The sequence below is a fragment of the Convolutriloba macropyga genome, chromosome 4 (assembly GCF_964194025.1).
Source record: "Convolutriloba macropyga chromosome 4, txConMacr16.3, whole genome shotgun sequence".
Lineage (NCBI taxonomy): Eukaryota > Metazoa > Xenacoelomorpha > Acoela > Convolutidae > Convolutriloba > Convolutriloba macropyga.
Window position 1 is genome coordinate 75,683,707 of NC_134471.1, and position 24,968 is coordinate 75,708,674.

The window sequence follows — 24,968 nt, forward strand, 5'->3', positions numbered from 1 at the left end:
ATGTTAATCTGATATTGGATTTGCTGTATAGCTTTTTTTGATAACTATCAACAAAAGTTTTTCAAAAAAATTGAGCACTGGAAAATAAACACACCTTGGCATGTGTTCAAACAAAATCTTCGCTACAAATCCACCAATATAAAAAAGGACACTAAAAAGACAACTGAGCAACTTGAAAATTGAGAGAACACAAACTGAGTTAACCCTGGTTCTTAATAATGTTCAGCAAACAATCGGAATATCAATTTCAAGACCTGGAGTTTTTCAGATCTGCAACGATTTAAATTGAGTCTTTAGAAAAAAAATTACCAGCCAATTAAAGTTACCCAACAAGATGCAACAGCATTTACGGATGATGAAAGACTTAATTTTTTTTTCAGTCTGTCTTGTCATACCAAAATCACAGTAAAGCTTGAAGTAAACATTGAATTGAAGTAGACATTGAGATCAATAGTTTGTTTTTCTTAGTCTTTTAAAACTTGAAGATTCTTGTGGTAATCGAAACGATAGGCGTAGATAGGATCGGCTACCTCATTCTGAAACGTTGTGCTAGCCATTTACAAGATTTTTCACATAATTTTTAAACTACCATCATTAAGAAAATAAACTTTTCTGCAGCATGGAAGGTGAGAAAAATGGTTCCCCTCTACAAAAATAAAAAGTTTCACACTCATGCCCAATAAGCCTCCCCTCTTTATCAAGAATTTTCATAAAGCTGACAAGTTTTATTCTGTTGTAAGTCCAGTTTTTTTCTCTTTGAAAATACGGTATCCTCAAAGGAGGCACAACCGTCGCTAATTTATTAGAGTATATCAACTTCAGCTTTACATCAGCTTTTACAATGTTTGACGGCAGTATCTGATTGCTCTATCAGTTGACTTTCATAAAGCTTTTGACTCAATTAATCTTTCTTTACTGTTGAAAATTTACAATTGGAGTTGCAGGGAACTAACACAGAGTGATGCCAGTGATGCCGATATACAAAAACTGCAATCTTGCAAAGGTAGTTTAGTCACACTCAGGACTTTAACACTTTCGCTCTTTTAAGACTTACACGTCGTCCCTCTGTTTTCTGACATACTAAATGTCAAAGTAGACATCGGCTGGCTTAAAGTCTCGCTTGAGGATATTGAGTACACAAGAACGTCCGTAACTAGACCTTTTAGTGCTCCAATTTACATCTGATGAAATGCTTTTTGTTTTTGGACGCGAGCTTGTAACCTGACAAACTTATTTAGAGTTAATTCCATTCAAAATTGAAATCTTTTTTTAAAATAAACCAAAATTTTTTTTTCGATGGTTATTTTCTGCAATTTCTCAAATATACAACCAGAATATTGCAGGTACATGGGGAGCGTTAAAGCAGTGGTAATACCCAAAACTTTTAAATTTGACACTTTGAACTTCGGAACCTGACTGTCTGCGGATCAACGATATTTTTGATTTAAAGTGTTTATTCGAGTTTATATTAAATAATCAAATTGAAATAACATTTGAAAGGTACAACTTTAGGGTCTATAATTATTATTCTTGTTTGTTCAGTTTAAAAGATGTTGCTTTTTTGAAGTGAATTATAGAGTTGGGAAAATAGCGTTTTTTTGGTACCCACTGAACAATCGAAATATCTTGTCCAAAATAACACCAGATAACAATCACTCGAAAAGTATCTAGATGAGATATATATATATATATATATATATATATATATATATATATATTGTGAACAAATTTCGAAACAAATGCAAGAGTTATTAATTGACGACAAGGATAGGATACATTTTTCTGCAAAACATCTATTCAATTACCTGAGAGAAGATAAAACTTCTATTTGCTTATTAATTCACAAACAAAAAATAATTTCAAAACTAACAAGAAATAAGTAAATAAAACATCAATAAGTTAGCACTGCACTCTGATTAGTTTCAAATATATCCTTGAGAACTTGAAAAATACTAAACATGAAAACTAACTAAACTTAAATAAGCAGAGCTTTCATAAGCAACAAGAGCCCTTCCAAAACAATCAACGTTAACAATCAATTTTCAATTTCCAAGTATTGGCGAAACCCGATTCAGCTCACTTCGATCTGAAATTATCCCAAATTTTATCTGACAAAAAGTGGAAACAAATTGAACAGCTTTTGAGAGCATGTATTGAAGTTTTCCGAATATAGGAAGCAAACAATAAACCTGCACAAAATCTTTCAATATTACTGTGCAGCGCCCTTTACTTTTGTTTCATCTGGCAGAAAACACAGGAAGGGCCTTGAAGGCTTCTTTAAAAAGTAATCTCAATTTGTTATAACAAAGAAAAAATTTCAACAACATAGAACTAGTGTATTTTGATGATAGCTGCTCTGACATACAAAAAAAACTGCATGGACAGAATTATCTACTTTCAAAAATTTGTTCAAAGTTTTGAGAGACTGTGAACAGAATAGAACTTATTCAAACATTAATAGAAAACAACAACTGATCAATCACAACAACGGTATTAGTTTCCTAAGAACGCGTTTCAAACTGAGCTAAATGAATGAACCTGAAAAAACACGGTCAACCCAACTTTTCCAGAAATTGACAGCGCAAAAACATATATTTTTCTATGTTTCAAGGCATAAATTAGGTTAGTAAAATTTTAACAGAAAAAAATCTTGTGTTTATCAACAAACAATATCGCGCGCTGTAGGAAACTCAAATTTCAATTGTTTTGACGCTGACCAAGAGAATAAGTTTGCTGGACCAAACCCTGATAACTATTCCATATCATTTACGATGGTGTATTATTAATTTACAAGAACTGCTGCGAAACTAGCCAATGCACAATGATGTGACAAAAACGAAAGTGCATTTAATGATGAAGAACAAGTAGACTCAAAAGTCAAACTTTTAGTTTTAGACAAAAAAAGTCATTTTACCTTATAATATTGAGCCAATTTAAAAAATCAAACATCAATTGGAAACTTAAATTATTTAACAAAAAATAGAGCTTGGGTTGCGGTTGCTGATTATTATCGCCCAAACCCAACCTGGCGTACATCAAAATACTAGCAAATGCAAACCCTAATTGACAAAATAATTGAAAAACACTGGTGAAAAACGGCTCAATTGCATTCAATAAAAAGTTTGACAATAAAAACGGCCGTCTTCTCCCGCGGAGCGCTTTGAATTCAAAAATCGAATTGCAAATAGTTACCGGAGACTACTCCTGAGTTGTTCAGTTTTTGGAGACCAGATACAAAGGCAAGAGAATCAAAATGAAGATTTTTGTGAAATAACGGAAACAAAAGTATGACTATAGAATATGAGTATCTTACGGCGTACGAAAAAAAACTGGAATAATCAAACCTGATTTAAGTTTTAGAGACTCAAAAAACAGCTAGTTTTTTTGTTAATTTCCTCTTTCAAATGCTCATCAATTAGATAGAGCAATTTGAATAAAATAAGTGAAAAAGAACATATAATTTGGTTCACAACAGAAAACCGTGAAGACAAAAAGAAACTTTTTTGATTATAGATTTATTGGATGTCAAAAAAGCAGTGCAGCAAAGATGACCCGAACTGCAACAAAAAATCAGAACAATATTTCGAAAAGTCGCAATCAAAATAACAAAGCTTTTCAATATAAAGGTTTTGTTTTGTCGACGTCATAAGTAGCAAAAAGAAAGTCAAAATGTACACAGCAATGCACAAAATGCTCCCTTACCGCTATAATGATTAATACCTGCCGACAATGCAAACTGTAAGGTTATATAATGATTCTTAGCCACGCAAAATCATAATAGAGCAATAATCCGCCGACATAATAAAAAATTTACAGAAACTAACGCACCATTTTGTTTCGGTTGTAAATTTTTACCCACTGGGCAATCCACCCATAAATTTTTTTTTACCTGAGCGAGAGATCTGTTTTTACTATATTATCCTGATTAAAAAAATTGCGTGCTATTTCTCTTACTGGTTTACTGTAAAGCGCATGACGAAAAAACATTTCAAAAAGGCAGGGTAGCTTAAGTTTTCTTTAGTTTCACTTTACACAAAAAAGAAAAAAATCTACCGATTTTTTGAAAGCATCTAGTTTTTATATCAGCGCCACAAAAGAAAAAACCAAAAATTAGATTATATGGTTCGTCAACCTTCCAAAATGTCCGATGAACTAATTATCTCTAAGTTGGCTATCAACAGCTGATTTACCAATTTTTACCCATTTTTCCGACATAAACCAATTTGCACCCTGTTAGATTTTATTTTATTTCTTCGAAAACTTTTGGCATATTACATCTTACATGCTTTTTTTTCATACGAACACGTTTTTTTCTGCTGCACACTTTTTCCTCAACTGGATAAAATGTTACCACAAGAATATGAATAAATAACATTTAGTTGAAGTTACAAAGAAAAGAAGAATTTGGCAGGCAATCAACAATTTCGTTGGTCCTGAAGATACCCCGCCGAAGTTACAACTAAATTCCTTATCAGCTCGCGCTTCTTGCAAAGACGGCAGCTTCAATCAAACATGAATAACAATCAATCTCAAAATCTCGAGGCTGAAAAAAATTAGATAGATAGTGTCCTTCTCTTCTTTTTGCTTCTCGTGTTCAAGTTGAAGTGGAAACAGTAAAATCAGCAATAAAAAAGTAAAAAAGAGAAATTTGTCTTTGCTGATTGTCTAAACGTTTTTGTCCGAATCTATTCACCCTCTAAATTTGTGGCCCAATCTGACTAATAAATTGTTACATTTATCATTTTCTCAAAGGATTGCGACAAAATAGCAAACATTTTAGACGTCAGGTTCCTTCTCCAGAAATAAGAAAATTTTAATCCTGACCAATGCACCCGGTACCCAGGTGAGGGCAGTTTTGGGTTAGGGGCTGAACCCGTAAACCCCAGGGTAGCGCGAATTAGTATTTTATTATATGCATAATTGTTGAACGATAATCGGAGGAATAAACTAATCTCGCTATAGAAATATTATAGTTGTTACTTTTGTTTTTGGTTTGCTTCTTTCTAAAAAAAATCGAACACAATTTGAGCAAACAATTTTTTGTTTGCCCCAGTCTTAGTTGAATGTTGATCTGATAGAAGATTGCGAAGACGGAAAACTTTCACAATATGAAAATTATTCAGACACGAGAACCAGCAGGTAGCTTAATGAGTCTTTAAGACAGCTTTTAGCTAAGTCATAATAACGCAATTTAAAAATCACAGTCCATAAAAATATTTCTTTGACGTGCATTTGAATGTTTTGCCCTAAGTTTTGCCCTAGTTTTGCCCTCAGTGTATGATTGTTGAGCATATGTTGACCAGGGACGTTGAATTATAGATTCGGATTTTTTCTGGTTGTGCAAATCATTATGTAAAAATATGGCATCTGCGTCGGGGGGGGGGGGGGGGGGTGCAAATAATATGCGCCAATTAGGCTGGGGGGGGGCACAAACGGAAAAGATCCACTAATTGACTAATTTGAGCTACCTCGAAATTTTTAGTGCCTGACTATTTTTTTACCATTTCATTGTCAAACACTTTCATTATCAACTGCTCGACGACTAACTTTTACGTCTATAATGTAAAAAACGGCCGATAATTAGTTTAAGACAACAATCAGTTTTACTTGGTCTGCATCGTTTTAATTCGAACACTCTTTCTGCGATCTCCTATGACGTGGAACTTTTTTCAATTGATTTTAATCAACTGTTGCTGGACGGGCTTTGACCATGGAATTGTATCCTGTGTAATCATTCCTGAAGAGCAAGTGTATTATGTCCACCGATTGGTTTTGTACTTGTGGAGATGCGTTGAAAAAAGAGATGAAAACCAATGTGACGAGGTGAGTCCCCCCAATCCTGGTGGACATATAACGTAGAGTTTGAGGCCCGAAAAACCATACTATGGTGAATGTAAAAATTTAGTTATCACCAGAAACATAAATTGCAGAAACATAAATTAAATTTTTGGATCAATTTTAATTTAAAAATTTTTTACACCATCGATTCCCTACACTAGTGCTCATAGTTACCTAAGAAATTCAGATAATACGCAAAGATAACTTGCCATAAATCCCAATATAAAGTTGATGAACTTTATACAAATTTTACCGTAAAATTTGTCTCAAAAAGGGGCATATTTTCACGTTTGCTCAAATTCGATTGAGTCCCGTGTTGAGGACAGCGACGAAAAAACGACAATATTTTGTAGGAAATCGTAGTTTTCGACGTTTTGTCGTCGTTTTCGTAGTTTTCGTGTTCCCGTCGTTTAAGTAGTCTTTTAAGTGTAACAAATGATCGTTTCTTCGACGTTTTCTTGTCGTTTCTTGCGTCGTATGACTATAGAATATGAGTATCTTACGGCGTACGAAAAAAAACTGGATTAATCAAACCTGATTTAAGTTTTAGAAACTCAAAAAAACAGCTATTTTTTTGTTAATTTTCTCTTTCAAATGCTCATCAATTAAATAGAGCAATTTGAATAAAATAAGTGAAAAAGAACACTTAATATGGTTCACAAAAGAAAAACCGTGAAGACAAAAAGAAACTTTTTTGATTATAGATTTATGGGTTGTCGAAAAAGCAGTGCAGCAAAGATGACCCGAACTGCAACGAAACATCAGAACAGTATTTCGAAAAGTCGCAATCAAAATAACAAAGCTTTTCAATATAAAGGTTTTGTTTTGTCGACGTCATAAGTAGAAAAAAAAGAAAGTCAAAATGTACAAAGCAATATTAGGACAACAACGACGACGAAAAAACGACGAAAAAACAACAATATTTTGTAAGAAATCGTAGTTTTCGTCGTTTTATCGTCGTTTTCGTCGTTTTCATTAGTTCCCGTTGTTTAAGTAGTCTTTTAAGTGTAAGAAATGATCGTTTCTTCGACGTTTTTTGTCGTTTCTTGCGTGGTTTTTATCAAATGAAATCGTCGCTTTTTGAACGTTTTTCCGTCATTTTTTGTCGTTTCTTACGTCGTTTTTTTTTCAAAAGAAATCGTCGGTCTTTGATCATTTTTTAATCGTTTAATTGCTCTGGAACTAGTTTTTCTCTATTAGATCGTTTTGGCAAATATGCATTATGGCTTGATAGCGCAGTGGTCAGTGCATCAGGTATTGTATCGGGCGCTAGTGAAAATGGCAGACGTACCAAAATATAGAAATCTTACTGCTGGCAAATCACAATTGAGAAAATAGGAATATTGTTTTGTGATTGGCTGATTGATCAACAAATTCTCGATGTTTTAAAATAGGATATGCGTGTTAAGGAAAAATTTCTCAGAAATCGCGATAAGCCGAAATAGATTAATTATACTTTTGTGGGTAAAACTGGTCTCACGTTTGGTTGTGATAGATTCATATCAAGTCCCACGGGCCGCTGAGGCACGGCCATGGCCCGCGAGGCATGGCCAGATGCGGTAAAAAATATATTCTACCATTCGGCTATGTCCAATTTAGGCTAATTGAGCGCATAGAGGTACTACAGTGTTTTGAATTTCTCGACCAATCACATTCATTGAAATTTCTACATTTTGGTACGTCTATTTGTTAGGACGTCACCATTGTCTCGGGAGTTCAATGGTTAGAATCCCAGCTTGGATCACGTTTTTTCGTGTTTTTTGAAAAAACGATATTATTCTGCATAAAAATAACGACGAAATAACGAACAAAAAGACGATTGCTACATAAAGGCTTTGATCGTTTTTGCCTAATGAAAACTATTCAAATTGACGATTGCTTACAAGTGAAAAACAAAATTCCTCAATACGGGGTTTGTCAATCTTTTCCGATTGTTCCAATTGCAATTGAAATTTGATTACAACGTAGATTTATTTTTTTATAGAAATTTTACTATGCAAGTCTTTACAAAGTATATAGAGTGTATAATGTTTAGGAATCACAAAAAGCCAAATTTGAAAACCACTTCAAATTGGTACAAGAAGCATCGTTGATTAAATTTTTCAATAAATAAACAGAAATATAAATGGTTTATGTAGTTTTATGTGATGACGAACTTGTATTGTAATTGACTTATATTGACTTTTTGTTTGTTACAGAATCCTCAAAATCAAAAAATTTGAAAGAAAAACAAAAAAGAGTGCAAGATTGCAGGACAAAACGTTTTTTTTTTCTATTTTATTTTACTTTATTACCTTTTTTTTCCAACAGCAACAATTGAAAAAGAAATTTATTAACACAAAGAGAGAAACAATTTTAGTGTAATTGAGAGAACAAAAAAGAATCACAAAGTTTGATGGAATTTTTCGAGTTTGTGGTTGCACTTATCCAGCTCTTAATAATCAGGAGCTCGGTTGATAGCAGCATCTATTTCAACATTAAGTATTCGTTTTCTTCTAAATCGTGTTTAAGTAACCTGAAATAAACTAAAACATCAACATTTAGAGGATAGAGGTGACGATGACAATTGTCATTTTCATCCCCTGATGTCGACATTTTAGTTTGATTCAAACTGCTTATGGAAACAATTTGACAGAAGAAACGAGCAGAAAATGTCTAATTAATCAAATTTTACGTTCTATTTTAGCATGTTCATTTTAATTATTTGACTCTATCTATATCCCCTTATTGTCTTTCTACTTGCGCTTTTAGAAACAACTATAGTTTTTCTGATCTTGATGGCTTTATTAACATCCTGGATCACCCGTCATACAAGATGAACTGATTCGTAGTTATCGCACCATGTCATATTTGATTAAACTGATCATTAGTAGTCATACATAGAGCATAGGTGATTTTTTTGGGAATCATACAAGAACCATACAGCAATATTGAAAGCTAAAAAATTGTAGACTGTTCATTTTTGGACGAATTTGAAGAAATTTCTTGAAAACCATCCAATGTCATATATGACACATAAAACATTGAATGGTGCCACTAGTTCGCGTATAATGTACTCACAGGGCATTCACACCAAATTTACTAAATTTGCAGTCCTCATATGACTATTCGTGTGAGCTACAGCAAAAATTTTGTATTTTGTGCATACTTAGAAATTGATTTTGAAGTATTATGCAAAAATATTTTGGACCTATTCTGTTTCGGCCCTCCAGTGCTTTTTATAGCCCCCAGTTACCAATTCTATGTTGTTATATAGCACGTTACTATGTAAGAAAATAGCACGTGCGTCTGGGGAATCCCGACTTTTATTTTGCTTTATCTTCCAGTTTCATTCTCACCTTCAAAAGTCTTAAGCTCAAAAGTCTTTACTTTTTGCTAAGTTTTATCCCTCATCTTCAAAATCTTACTAGAGAACTTTTCGCGAAGTCAGAGCCTCTTTGAGGCTGAGTTTTAAAATGAGCCAAATTGAAAGGCTTCTATCCGAAGCCAGAATGACAGCCGACGAAACAACACAAGATGAAAGCGATTTCAATGAAGTGCGAAGTAAAAGAAAAAGGTTCAGAAAACAAGCACAAATTCCAATCACCAACGTTAGACCAATTGTTGTTTCTATTGATCCAAGGCCATCACAAATACAGTTTGCGAGAGCAATCAGATCAAACTTTCCAGTGGTCAAAATAAAGCACATAAGAGAGCTGAAGAACAATACCGATTTTTTTTTATTCAACCTGAGGACCTCGCTTCTAGAGAATGTCTAATGCTGACCGTAAACCTAACTCAAGCCTTTCCTAATGCTGCTGTGAATGCCAGAAACACACTTCCCAAGCCAAAAACCAAACCAAGCTTCGTGATTGTAAATGTGCATCACAGCATTAGTGAAGATGAGATAAAAGCTGAGCTCCTAAACAACAACGCAATGAATGTCAGCAAAGTTACACGAATAACAAGCCGAGCAACTGGCCAACCAACAAAATTAATTCGAGTCATAACTGATTCCAATAACCATGTTAGTGCAGCTCAGAAACATGGTGTCAAAATAGGTTGGCAGCTATACCGATGTGAAGCAAGCCGTGAACCACCCCATGTAATGCAATGTTTCAAATGCCAACAATTTGGTCACTCAGCAAAAGAATGTAGTAATGCTACTCGATGTCTTCGCTGCTCGCAGGAGCACAATGTTAAAGAATGTACTGTTCAAAAAGAAAACGCTAAGTGTTCCAACTGTGGCGGTGCTCATGCGACAGTTTATCGCGGTTGTCCGGCCTATCAGCAGAAGCTAGCTGAGGCTTCAAGAAAGATAAATGAGAATGAATACTCTACTGCAGCGAAAAACTTGAAACCGCAGACCAACGTTGAAATGCCGCCACAAACTGAAAAACTAGCTGTTCTTGTAGCCGAAGTCTTGAGCAAAATACGAACAGTTCTAAATACCATGTCCTATAGTGATATAATAAACATTGTCTCTAACAGCGCCTCACGCATCTTCAATGAAAAAATTGATGGTCAAAAAGTACATGAGAGCATTAAGAGTGCAAATGCAATCCCTGCTAATTCAATGCCGCCTAACAACATATCAAACAGCCAAAACTTTAACCAAAATTGATAAGCTCAAAATTTTGCAATGGAACTGTCGAGGTCTAAACAAAAAAATAAACGATCTCATTTTATTCTTAGCCGAAAATGACATAGACATAATTTGCGTGAATGAAGTGAAAAAATGGCAGAAAACCAACCCTCTTCGTAATTATGTTGTTGCAACAGAAACCTATACCAACAGTCATCATGGCTCTCTTATTTTAATAAAGAACAACATCGTCATAAACCAAACAGAACCAGCTGAAAAAGAGAACGATTGCAGCGGAAAAACACTGGAAATACTAGAATTATGCATCACGCTACCGTTTTTTGGAGACTTTTGGATAATATCTGTTTACAATTCACCTGGAAAACCACTCTCACTAGAAAAAGTATTCTCAGAAAGTATGACAAATGTTTTTGTTTGTGTTGACTTCAACTCTCCCCACCAAGAATTAAACTGCTCCTATGATTCTGAAAACGGTGAGAAACTTCTGAATCTAATAGACAACGGCCATTTTAAGCTGCTAAACAACGGCCACCACACATATCAGTCGTTCGACGAAAAAAGTAAAAACATGCTCGATTTACACTTTTGCGATAGTACAGTTTTTAGGAATTTTAGTAATTTCGAAGTCTCAGAGGATCTGGGAAGTGACCATAGAACCACAATCACAACGTTTAACCTCAATATAAGCAAAAAATTTGAATTGAAATCGGAAATTGACTTCAGACAATTCAGAGAAAACGCTAGAAAATCGTATAGATCATCGGACCTTTGGCCTGCGCAGTATCCGGGAAAGGATGAACTAAATAAGTTTAGCAGCAATCTGGTTGAAATAATACACAAATCGTTGGAAGACTCCTATGTCAACAAAAACAAGCTTCCTTACAGTATTGAGACACAAAATTTGATAAAACTGAAAAGGAAAAAGCGAAGAGAACTCAAAGGTGCAGTTAACGATGAATTTAGGTCTCTAAAAACCGAGATAAATTATCTGCAGAAAGAAATCAAACGATCAATCAGGCAATCAGAAGAACAAAAAAGAGCTAAAATTTTGGCACGTGCAAGAGACAAGGGCAGCAAAGGTTTTTGGAGAGCAATGAAAGAACTAACTAATGACCACGAGTCAAAACAAAAAACTTGCGACTATCCCGATTTAACATATAAAGAGTCGAAGGCAGTCACAGATCATGAGAAAAGCGAGCTTTTCAAACAACTCCTAAAAGACACAATGAAAGACCACACAACAGTACCAACAGAAATTGCCGAACACCACGAGAAAATCGAAAAAGAAACCAAAGCATTTCTAAGTACAAACGTCGACACCGAGCAACTTTGTATTGTGATTAAAACAAAAGAATTCGATGAAATATTGAGAGTATCGAGAAAGTCATGCCCAGGACCAGATGAAATCAGCTACAAAGTGCTCAGTGAGTTACCACGGAGTATAAAAGCCCTAGCCTGCCTCCTCATTTCTAGTTCAATTAACAACTCGTATGTTCCAGTAAATTGGAAAGAGTCACAGATAACAATGATACCAAAGCAAGATAAAGACAGATCAAAGGCTGAAAACTATCGACCTATTAGTCTTACAAATTGCCTGGCCAAAGTTTGCGAAACTGTTGTGAAAAACATTGTCTTAGAACATTGCGAAAGTCTAAATGTATTTGGCGAAACTCAGAGCGCTTACAGGAAACATCGCTGTACCACAGACAATCTCATCAAACTCACTCAGCACGTTAGTGAAGCTTTCCAATGGTCTGAAATGGTTGGCTTAGTTTGCTTGGATGTTGGAAAAGCATTTGATGCCGTATGGCGTCTAGGGTTGATCCACAAATTGAATTCAATTGAGCTAAAGATCCCAATCATTAAGTGGATAAATTCATTCTTGTCACAAAGGAACGTTTACATAAAGATAAATACTAGTGTTAGCGCCAGTTTTTGCCCGACAGCCAGTGTGCCCCAAGGCAGCGTAATTGCTCCCATTCTCTTCCTTATATACGTTAGCCGATTGCCAAAAATGAAAGCACAGATTTCACAGTTCGCTGATGATTTTACCCTGTACTACAGATCTCGCTCAACACAACTAATTCAAAACAATCTGCAATCATCACTAAATAGCCTTATAGACTGGTGTGACCACTTGAAAATTAAAATAAATCCTAACAAAACTCAGTACATGATTTTTAAAAACCCATCTAAGAAAAAGTCTGAGCTCAATTTAAAAATAAAAGGCGTACCCGTCGGAAAAACACAAACGCTAAAGTTTCTGGGTATTACTCTCACTCCTCATCTCAGATGGAACGATCACTGCCAAAGCCTAATAAAGAGAGCAAACAGCAGGTTATTTCAACTGTGGAGACTTAGCAATCTAAACATCAACGAAGAGAGTCTTTTATTGGTATACAAATCTTGGATCCGGCCTCTTTTTTTGTACTCAAATGCCTGTTGGATTGACCAATCCCAAGCACTCATTAATAAAATACAATGTGTCCAGAATAGAGCCTTGAGGATCTGCCTACGAAAGCCTAGATTTTACAAGGTCCAAAAACTTCATGAAGACGCAAACATTAAAACAATTAGAGAAGTTCAGATTAAACTAGCAAACGGGTATATTAGTCGGGCAATTAAGTACAACACACAGTCTGTAGTGGAACTAATTCGCAAAAAAAGGCAGTGCCCGCTTAATAATTGCAAAAGTACTCTCGATCACCTTCAATACTAAACAAAAAGAAAAAAAGAAATGACAAACTGGTGCACACTAGCCATCCGGCGTAGGTAGCAGCTCAAAACACTGATGAATGACAGAATGAGGATCGAGCCCCAGTGCATCCCCAACTTCAAGGCCTTAAATTGTTTTCCAAGAAAAATCGGCAGCCGGACTGACATCAGTGAAAAACTTAGGAATTGAATAAATAGGAAGACGAAGACAAAAACGGGAAAACAAGGAAGTGCAACTTTATATTGAAATCTCAGCGAAAAACATCACACGATTTTAATGACTAGCAAACGAAATAAGACAAATTATTAGCCAGCAGCGCAGTTGTGAGGAGCAACGAACACGAAGATCTCTATACCTACAGCTACGGTTCGACTCCAACTTTGTTTATTTATCACTATGCGATTTTGTTTTTCTTTTTTTCATATATCAGTCAAAGCGTTTACTACCTACAGCCAACTCAAAATGATTTAGTATAATTGTTGAAGCCAAGCCGATTGGCGCAGCGGAGAATTACGTATACACGTAACTAACAAATCGAACCGATAAGAGTTCGAAGCCCAGAAGTGTCACCTTCCTTTTAATTCGTTCTCTTACATTTTATTTTGCACATAGGCGTCCTTTTATCCGATCAGAAATATTATGAGTGTATGGCCAGCCGCTCGCTTAGTCAATTCGGGGCCAGACACAACTTAATCTTAATCCACTTCATTCTTTTCATTCTTTTCAGCCAGCCGCTCGCTTAGTAAATTCGGGGCTGAACAGATCACCAAAAATACCAAAACAAAAGCTAATTACGGCAATTATCAATTTAAGCAAGCTTCGTTTCCTTTTGAAATCTTTATTTCAGTCTTTTTAGCATCTATTTCATACTCCACTGAATTAAATTAAACAAGAGAAACACTTCATCATCTAGCTTTGTGCTGCGCGCGGTTTGGTTTCAGTGGTTTTATGGTTAGGTCAGCGTAGCACTTTTAATCAAGCACTTCTTATTTTTCGTCAGTTTTGATTTTCTTTATTCACTTTCCTTTATGAAATTAAAACAAAATTCATTTTAACTTTTTCAGTCTTTTCTTTTCGAACAGAAAATTTTTGCATTTGTTTTCCTCAGACTGACGACTATTATATTATACGAATTAAGATAATTTGTTTTATACTACCTATCTGCTTTAATTGGCTGGAAGTTAATTCGTATTGCGATCGAAAAAGTATTGAAAATATGGGCCATCAAACATGGAACTTAGCGCGGACAGCTAACTCAATATTAACAATGCGAGCGTGGGTTCGAGACTCAGGATGAGCCAATTTCATCCGTCTCAACTTTTCAGACAATTCCAAACTGAGAACAATGAAACTATGATGCCAAACACCTCCAAAAACAGAACAAAACTTAGTGCAATGCACTAATAACGGTTAAAATTCTGACATCCACACAATGAGGTTCGAGTCCCACCAACGTCATCAAACATTTAATATCCTGAAAATTTATTTTTTTTTGTTTTAATTAATTAACAGTACTTGTTACTTACCTTGTGATAATGAAAGTTGCCGATCACACCATCCCTACGAGGCTAGCCATGAATCCGATCCATTATCTTTTTGAAATGCCAAGTTCAGCCAGTAGAAGCCCTCCATGGTGCTTGAAATGGCTGAGTGCGCCGGATGCAAAAGAAGTCTTTAATACAACAGGAACAGAAACTCAGTTTTAACGAGAACTTTCTCATTCAATACTTCTTTTTAAACTGAAACTCTTTCTTAATATGTATTAAACTTCTTTTAACAAATGGTTGTACATAAATTGTGTAATTGGAGCACGTGCGTCTGGGGAGTCATAAAAAAATTATGCTCACTGAGTCGGGGGGGGGGGGGGCGAAGCAGAATAGATCCAACATTTCTTGCATGCCTCCTATGAGTGAGCATTCATAGTGAGTATAAATTGGATTCCTATAATATCAAAACCTAAATCATATAGATAGATTTACTCTTTCATTTATCACTTTGTGCGAAATATTGCCTTACAAGGTATGTCAGAGTATCACATAGCAATGGCGGAAATCATATAAAAGTTTCCAATCGATAAAATATAAAAATGGAAGTACTTGGTAATCATACAAGGATCATATATGATTTCTTGGTAATCATACAAGGATCATATATGATTTCTTGCTAATCATACAAGGATCATATATGATTTCTTTGCTTTCGTACAAAAAATTTTTCTAAGAACACAAGTATGGACAGTATGAATTCATATATGACCTTTTTAGGAAATCAAAGAAATGCCAACCCGGGTTAGTCAAATAATCCGGTATTTAACTATAGTTCGAAACCAGTTTTTATTACTATGTTACTGAAATCATAAGGCAAAATTAGAAAGAGGAACAAAGTGGGTAGAGAAAAGGCAAATAAACATTTAAAATGAATGTTTGCTTATTAGATTATAATTCAAGTTGATTTTTTTAGATAATTAAAAATGGAATAAAATTAGTTATTTGAAATTATATTCTAACAATTACCCACATTGTTGAGTTTTATACTTCTTTTTTTAAACTAAAACTGACCTTTTTAATGAAAACTGGCTCCATCATACCTATAAGCGAGATAATTTCCCAGGTTGAGGTGCCAGACCGAAAGTCGATATGTCCAGACCGTCCAAGACGGAGGGTATCTATGTCCGGACCCTCCCAGACGGAAAGTGCCTATGTCCAGACTTTCGTGCGTTCAAAATTTTTCGTGCGTTCATCGTGCGTTCAAAAGTCCTCATGTCCAGACTTTCGTGCGTTCAAAATTGCCTATTTCCAGACTTTCGTGCATTCCAAAGAAAAATTTGTGCGCTAAGAAATTGATAATTTGTGCGTTCATTTCCAGACTATCATGCGTTCAAAAGGCCTTATGTCCAGACTTTCGTGCGTTCAAAAATGCCTCTGTCCAGACTTTCGTGCGTTCCAAAGGAAAATTCATGCGCTCCACGATTGATAATTTGTGCTTTTATGTCCAGACTATTGTGCGTTCAAAGGGCCTTATGTCCAGACTTTCGTTCGTTCAAAAAGGCCTATGTCCAGATTTTTTGTGTGTTCAAAAACTGACGATGTGTACTAAAATTGACCATATGATCTGTCCAAAACAAACTAGTCCAAAATGGTTCGGTCAGTCCAATTTTTTTTAAATTTATCACCAATTATGCCTAAACTGGAGCAAACACCATTTATGGCTGAAGTAGAGCATACCCACCAAAAATGAGCACTATTGTACAAAAATTGACGATTTGATGACCAAAACAATGTTCGGTGATGGAGAAAGTTCGGATACTTTTTTTGGAAATAGGCAAAAACTAGTCCAAAATGGTTCGGTCAGTCCATTTTTTTAAAATTTTATCAGCAATTATGGCTAAGGTGGAGCATACCCACCAAAAATGAGCACAGTTGGACTAAAATTGACAATTCGGTGTCCGAAACAATGTTCGGTGATCCAAAAAAGTTAAGCCTCATCGAGCGCGGATACTTTTTTGCAAATAATTAAAAACTTGTCAAATGGTTCCCTCAGTCCATTTTTTTATTACACCCCCAATTATGGCAAAATTGAAGCCTGCCTACCAAAAATGAGCACAATTGGACTAAAAATGACGATTTGGTCACCAAAACAATGTTCGGTGATCGAAAAATTTCGGATACTTTTTTGGAAATAGGTAAAAACTAGTTCAAAATGGTTCGGTCAGTTCAATTTTTTGATGTCATCACCAATTATGGCTAAAATAGAGGTTATCCACCAAAAATTAGCACAATTGGATATAAATTGACGATTTGGTGTCCAAAACAAAGTTCGGTGATCGAAAAAGTTAAGCCTCTTCGAGCGCGGATACTTTTTTTGAAATAGGTACATATTTGTCCAAAATGGTTCGTTCGACCCATTTTTTTTCAATTCATCACCAATCATGGCTAAAGTAGAGCATACCCACCAAAAATGAGCACTATTGTACAAAAATTGACGATTTGATGACCAAAACAATGTTCGGTGATGGAGAAAGTTCGGATACTTTTTTTTGGAAATAGGCGAAAACTAGTCCAAAATGGTTCGTTCAGTCCATTTTTTTAAATTTCATCAGCAATTATGGCTAAAGTGGAGCATACCCAACAAAAACGATTACAATTGGACTAAAATTGACAATTTGGTTACCAAAACAATGTTCGGTGATCCAAAAAGTTAAGCCTCATCGAGCGCGGATACTTTTTTTGAAATAGGTAGAAACTTGTCCAAAATGGTTCAGTCAGTCCAATTTTTTAAATTCATCACCAATTACGGCTAAATTGGAGCATAGCCACCAAAAGTGAGCACAATTGGACTAAAATTGACGACTTGGTCTCCAAAACAATGTTCGGTGATCGAAAAAGTTAAGCCTCATCGAGCGCGGATACTTTTTTGGAAATAGGTAGAAACTTGTCCAAAATGGTTCGTTGATTCCCTTTTTTTCATCACCAATTTTGGCTGAAGTGGAGCATACCCACCAAAAATGAGCATAATTGGACTAAAGTTGACGATTTGGTGTCTGAAACAATGTTCGGTGATCCAAAAAATTAAGCCTCATCGAGCGCGGATACTTTTTTGCAAATAATTAAAAACTTGTCAAATGGTTCCCTCAGTCCATTTTTTCATTACACCCCCAATTATGGCAAAATTGGAGCCTGCTCACCAAAAATGAGCACAATTGGACTAAAAATGACGATTTGGTCACCAAAACAATGTTCGGTGATCGAAAAATTTCGGATACTTTTTTGGAAATAGGTAAAAACTAGTTCAAAATGGTTCGGTCAGTTCAATTTTTTGATTTCATCACCAATTATGGCTAAAATAGAGGTTATCCATCAAAAATTAGCACAATGGGATATAATTTGACGATTTGGTGTCCAAAACAAAGTTCGGTGATCGAAAAAGTTAAGCCTCATCAAGCGCGGATACTTTTTTGGAAATAGGTACATATTTGTCCAAAATGGTTCGTTCGACCCATTTTTTTTCAATTCATCACCAATCATGGCTAAAGTAGAGCATACCCACCAAAAATGAGCACTATTGTACAAAAATTGACGATTTGATGACCAAAACAATGTTCGGTGATGGAGAAAGTTCAGATACTTTTTTTTGGAAATAGGCGAAAACTAGTCCAAAATGGTTCGGTCAGTCCATTTTTTTAAATTTCATCAGCAATTATGGCTAAGGTGGAGCATATCCAACAAAAACGATTACAATTGGACTAAAATGGACGATTTGGTGTCCAAAACAATGTTCGGTGATCCAAAAAGTTAAGCCTCATCGAGCGCGGATACTTTTTTTGAAATAGGTAGAAACTTGTCCAAAATGGTTCAGTCAGTCCAATTTTTTAAATTCATCACCAATTACGGCTAAATTGGAGCATAGCCACCAAAAGTGAGCACAATTAGACTAAAATTGACGACTTGGTGTCCAAAACAAGGTTCGGTGATCGAAAAAGTTAAGCCTCATCGAGCGCGGATACTTTTTTGGAAATAATTAAAAACTTGTCAAATGGTTCCCTCAGTCCATTTTTTTGTTACACCCCCAATTATGGCAAAATTGGAGCCTGCCCACCAAAAATGAGCACAATTGGACTAAAAATGACGATTTGGTCACCAAAACAATGTTCGGTGATCGAAAAATTTCGGATACTTTTTTGGAAATAGGTAAAAACTAGTTCAAAATGGTTCGGTCAGTTCAATTTTTTGATGTCATCACTAATTATGGCTAAAATAGAGGTTATCCACCAAAAATTAGCACAATTGGATATAAATTGACGATTTGGTGTCCAAAACAAAGTTCGGTGATCGAAAAAGTTAAGCCTCATCGAGCGCGGATACTTTTTTGGAAATAGGTACATATTTGTCCAAAATGGTTCGTTCGACCCATTTTTTTTCAATTCATCACCAATCATGGCTAAAGTAGAGCATACCCACCAAAAATGAGCACTATTGTACAAAAATTGACGATTTGATGACCAAAACAATGTTCGGTGATGGAGAAAGTTCGGATACTTTTTTTTGGAAATAGGCGAAAACTAGTCCAAAATGGTTCGTTCAGTCCATTTTTTTAAATTTCATCAGCAATTATGGCTAAAGTGGAGCATACCCAACAAAAACGATTACAATTGGACTAAAATTGACAATTTGGTTACCAAAACAATGTTCGGTGATCCAAAAAGTTAAGCCTCATCGAGCGCGGATACTTTTTTTGAAATAGGTAGAAACTTGTCCAAAATGGTTCAGTCAGTCCAATTTTTTAAATTCATCACCAATTACGGCTAAATTGGAGCATAGCCACCAAAAGTGAGCACAATTGGACTAAAATTGACGACTTGGTCTCCAAAACAATGTTCGGTGATCGAAAAAGTTAAGCCTCATCGAGCGCGGATACTTTTTTGGAAATAGGTAGAAACTTGTCCAAAATGGTTCGTTGATTCCTTTTTTTTCATCACCAATTTTGGCTGAAGTGGAGCATACCCACCAAAAATGAGCATAATTGGACTAAAGTTGACGATTTGGTGTCTGAAACAATGTTCGGTGATCCAAAAAATTAAGCCTCATCGAGCGCGGATACTTTTTTGCAAATAATTAAAAACTTGTCAAATGGTTCCCTCAGTCCATTTTTTCATTACACCCCCAATTATGGCAAAATTGGAGCCTGCTCACCAAAAATGAGCACAATTGGACTAAAAATGACGATTTGGTCACCAAAACAATGTTCGGTGATCGAAAAATTTCGGATACTTTTTTGGAAATAGGTAAAAACTAGTTCAAAATGGTTCGGTCAGTTCAATTTTTTGATTTCATCACCAATTATGGCTAAAACAGAGGTTATCCATCAAAAATTAGCACAATGGGATATAATTTGACGATTTGGTGTCCAAAACAAAGTTCGGTGATCGAAAAAGTTAAGCCTCATCAAGCGCGGATACTTTTTTGGAAATAGGTACATATTTGTCCAAAATGGTTCGTTCGACCCATTTTTTTTCAATTCATCACCAATCATGGCTAAAGTAGAGCATACCCACCAAAAATGAGCACTATTGTACAAAAATTGACGATTTGATGACCAAAACAATGTTCGGTGATGGAGAAAGTTCAGATACTTTTTTTTGGAAATAGGCGAAAACTAGTCCAAAATGGTTCGGTCAGTCCATTTTTTTAAATTTCATCAGCAATTATGGCTAAGGTGGAGCATACCCAACAAAAACGATTACAATTGGACTAAAATGGACGATTTGGTGTCCAAAACAATGTTCGGTGATCCAAAACGTTAAGCCTCATCGAGCGCGGATACTTTTTTTGAAATAGGTAGAAACTTGTCCAAAATGGTTCAGTCAGTCCAATTTTTTAAATTCATCACCAATTACGGCTAAATTGGAGCATAGCCACCAAAAGTGAGCACAATTAGACTAAAATTGACGACTTGGTGTCCAAAACAAGTTTCGGTGATCGAAAAAGTTAAGCCTCATCGAGCGCGGATACTTTTTGGCAAATAATAAAAAATTTGTCCAAAATGATTCGCTAAGTCCAATTTTTTATCTCATCCCCAATTATGGCTAAAGTGGAGCCTGCCCACCAAGAATGAGCACAATTGGACTAAAATTGACGATTTGGTCAGCAAAATAATGTTCGGTGATGGAAAAAGTTCGGAAACTTTTTTTGGTAATAGGTAAAAACTAGTCCAAAATGGTTCGGTCAAATCCATTTCTTCAATTCATCACCAATTATGGCTAAAATGGAGCATACCCAGCAAACATGAGCACAATTGGACTGAAATTGACGATTTGGTCACCAAAACAATGTTCGGTGATGGAAAAAGTTCGGAAACATTTTTTGGAAATAGGTAAAAACTAGTCCAAAATGGTTCAGTCAGTCCAATTTCTTAATTTCATCACCAATTACGGCTAAATTGGAGCATAGCCACCAAAAATGAGCACAATTGGACTGAAATTGATGATTTGGTGTCCAAAACAATGTTCGGTGATCCAAAAAGTTAAGCCTCATCGAACGCGGATGATTTTTTTGAAATAGGTAGAAACTTATCCAAACTGGTTCGGTCAGTTCAATTTTTTAATTTCATCACCAATTACGGCTAAATTAGAGCATAGCCACCAAAAGTGAGCACAATTGGACTAAAATTGACGACTTGTTGTCCAAAACAATGTTCGGTGATCGAAAAAGTTAAGCCTCATCAAGCGCGGATACTTTTTGGGAAATAGGTAGAAACTTGTCCAAAATGATTCGTTGAGTCCTTTTTTTTGGTCACCAATTACGGCTAAATTGGAGCATAGCCACCAAAAGTGAGCACTATTGGACTAAAATTGTCGACTTGTTGTCCAAAACAATGTTCGGTGATCGAAAAAGTTAAGCCTCATCGAGCGCGGATACTTTTTTGGAAATAGGTAGAAACTTGTTCAAAATGGTTCGTTAAGTCCTTTTTTTCAACACCATTTATGGCTGAAGTGGAGCATACCCACCAAAAATGAGCACAATTGGACTAAAATTGACGATTTGGTCACCAAAACAATGATCGGTGAGGGAGAAAGTTCGGATACTTTTTTTGGAAATAGGCAAAAACTAGTCCAAAATGGTTCGGTCAGTCCATTTTCTAAAATTTTATCAGCAATTATGGTTAAGGTGGAGCATACCCACCAAAAACGAGCACAATTGGACTAAAATTGACGATTTGGTGTCCAAAACAATGTTCGGTGATCAAAAAAATTAAGCCTCATCGAGCGCGGATACTTTTTGGCAAATAATTAAAAATTTGTCCAAAATGATTCGCTAAGTCCAATTTTTTATCTCATCCCCATTTATGGCTAAATAGGAGCCTGCCCACCAAGAATGAGCACAATTGTACAAAAATTGACGATTTGGTCACCAAAATAATGTTCGGTGATGGAAAAAGTTCGGAAACATTTTTTGGAAATAGGTGAAAACTAGTCCAAAATGGTTCGGTCAGTCCAATTTTTTAATTTCATCACCAATTATGGCTAAATTGAAGCATAGCCACCAAAAATGAGCACAATTGGACTGCAATTGATGATTTGGTGTCCAAAATAATGTTCGGTGATCCAAAAAGTTAAGCCTCATCGAGCGCGGATACTTTTTTTGAAATAGGTAGAAACTTGTCCAAAAAGGTTCGGTCAGTCCAATTTTTTAATTTCATCACCAATTAAGGCTAAAGTGGAGCCTGCCCACCAAGAATGAGCACAATTGGACAAAAATTGACGATTTGGTCAGCAAAACAATGTTCGGTGATGGAAAAAGTTCGGAAACTTTTTTTGGTAATAGGTAAAAACTAGTCCAAAATGGTTCGGTCAAATCCATTTCTTCAATTCATCACCAATTATGGCTAAAATGGAGCATACCCAGCAAACATGAGCACAATTGGACTGAAATTGACGATTTGGTCACCAAAACAATGTTCGGTGATGGAAAAAGTTCGGAAACATTTTTTGGAAATAGGTAAAAACTAGTCCAAAATGGTTCAGTCAGTCCAATTTCTTAATTTCATCACCAATTACGGCTAAATTGGAGCATAGCCACCAAAAATGAGCACAATTGGACTGAAATTGATGATTTGGTGTCCAAAACAATGTTCGGTGATCCAAAAAGTTAAGCCTCATCGAACGCGGATACTTTTTTTGAAATAATTAGAAACTTGTCCAAACTGGTTCGGTCAGTTCAATTTTTTAATTTCATCACCAATTTCGGCTAAATTGGAGCATAGCCACCAAAAGTGAGCACAATTGGACTAAAATTGACGACTTGTTGTCCAAAACAATGTTCGGTGATCGAAAAAGTTAAGCCTCATCAAGCGCGGATACTTTTTGGGAAATAGGTAGAAACTTGTCCAAAATGATTCGTTGAGTCCTTTTTTTGGTCACCAAATACGGCTAAATTGGAGCATAGCCACCAACAGTGAGCACTATTGGACTAAAATTGACGACTTGTTGTCCAAAACAATGTTCGGTGATCGAAAAAGTTAAGCCTCATCGAGCGCGGATAATTTTTTGGAAATAGGTAGAAACTTGTTCAAAATGGTTCGTTAAGTCCTTTTTTTCAACACCATTTATGGCTGAAGTGGAGCATACCCACCAAAAATGAGCACAATTGGACTAAAATTGACGATTTGGTCACCAAAACAGTGTTCGGTGATCGAAAAATTTGGGATACTTTTCTGGAAATAGGTAAAAACTAGTTCAAAATGGTTCGGTCAGTTCCTTTTTTTAATTTCATCACCAATAATGGCTGAAATGTAGGTTATCTGCCAAAAATTAGCACAATTGGATATAAATTGACGATTTGGTGTCCAAAACAATGTTCGGTGATCGAAAAAGTTAAGCCTCATCGAGCGCGGATACTTTTTTGGAAATAGGTAGATATTTGTCCAAAATGGTTCGTTCAGTCTATTTTTTTTCAATTCATCACCAATCATGGCTGAAGTAGAGCATACCCACAAAAAAGGAGCACTATTGTACAAAAATTGACGATTTGATGAACAAAACAATGATCGGTGAGGGAGAAAGTTCGGATACTTTTTTTGGAAATAGGCAAAAACTAGTCCAAAATGGTTCGGTCAGTCCATTTTCTAAAATTTTATCAGCAATTATGGTTAAGGTGGAGCATACCCACCAAAAACGAGCACAATTGGACTAAAATTGACGATTTGGTGTCCAAAACAATGTTCGGTGATCAAAAAAATTAAGCCTCATCGAGCGCGGATACTTTTTGGCAAATAATTAAAAATTTGTCCAAAATGATTCGCTAAGTCCAATTTTTTATCTCATCCCCAATTATGGCTAAATAGGAGCCTGCCCACCAAGAATGAGCACAATTGGACTAAAATTGACGATTTGGTCACCAAAATAATGTTCGGTGATGGAAAAAGTTCGGAAACATTTTTTGGAAATAGGTGAAAACTAGTCCAAAATGGTTCGGTCAGTCCAATTTTTTAATTTCATCACAAATTATGGCTAAATTGAAGCATAGCCACCAAAAATGAGCACAATTGGACTGCAATTGATGATTTGGTGTCCAAAATAATGTTCGGTGATCCAAAAAGTTAAGCCTCATCGAGCGCGGATACTTTTTTTGAAATAGGTAGAAACTTGTCCAAAAAGGTTCGGTAAGTCCAATTTTTTAATTTCATCACCAATTACGGCTAAATTGGAGCATAGTCACCAAAAGTGAGCACAATTGGACTATAATTGACGTCTTGGTGTCCAAAACAATGTTCGTTGAACGAAAAAGTTAAGCCTTATCGAGCGCGGATACTTTTTTGGAAATAGGTAGAAACTTGTCCAAAATGGTTCGTTGAGTCCTTTTTTTTCAACACCACTTCTGGCTGAAGTGGAGCATACCCACCAAAAATGAGCACAATTGGACTAAAATTGACGATTTGGTCACCGAAACAAGGTTCGCTGATAGAAAAAAATCAGATACTTTTTTGGAAATAGATGAAAACTAGTCCAAAGTAGTTCGTTCAGTCCAATTTTTTACGTTCATCACCAATTATGGCTTAAGTGCAGCATACCCAACAAAAATGAGCACAATTGGACTAAAATTGACGTTTTGGTGTCTAAAACAATGTTCGGTGATCGAAAAAGTTAAGACTCATCGAGCGCGGAGAATTTATTGGAAATAATTGTAAACTTGTCCAAAATTGTTCGCTCAGTCCATTTTTTTTCTTTCATCCCTAATTATGGCAAAATTGGAGCCTTCCCACCAAAAATGAGCACAATTAGACTAAAAATGACGATTAGGTCACCAAAACAAAACAATGTTCGGTGATGGAAAA

At 35.7% G+C, this 24,968-nt stretch overlaps 3 protein-coding genes across 3 annotated transcripts in view; all 3 read left to right on the forward strand.

Annotated features, from left to right (window-relative positions):
• The window catches only part of LOC142337902 (uncharacterized), a 519,657-nt gene that overhangs the window by 373,103 nt on the left and 121,586 nt on the right, over window positions 1-24,968 (forward strand). The window lies entirely within an intron of this gene.
• LOC142337910 (uncharacterized) overlaps window positions 1-24,968 on the forward strand; it is a 218,721-nt gene that overhangs the window by 34,368 nt on the left and 159,385 nt on the right. The window lies entirely within an intron of this gene.
• Window positions 5,521-24,968, forward strand: part of LOC142338679 (uncharacterized) — a 48,568-nt gene continuing 29,120 nt past the window's right edge. Inside the window, exon 1 of the mRNA XM_075388545.1 lies at window positions 5,521-5,823. Coding sequence (XP_075244660.1) covers window positions 5,653-5,823 — 171 coding nt within the window. The 5' untranslated portion in view covers window positions 5,521-5,652. The remainder of the gene's footprint in view (window positions 5,824-24,968) is intronic.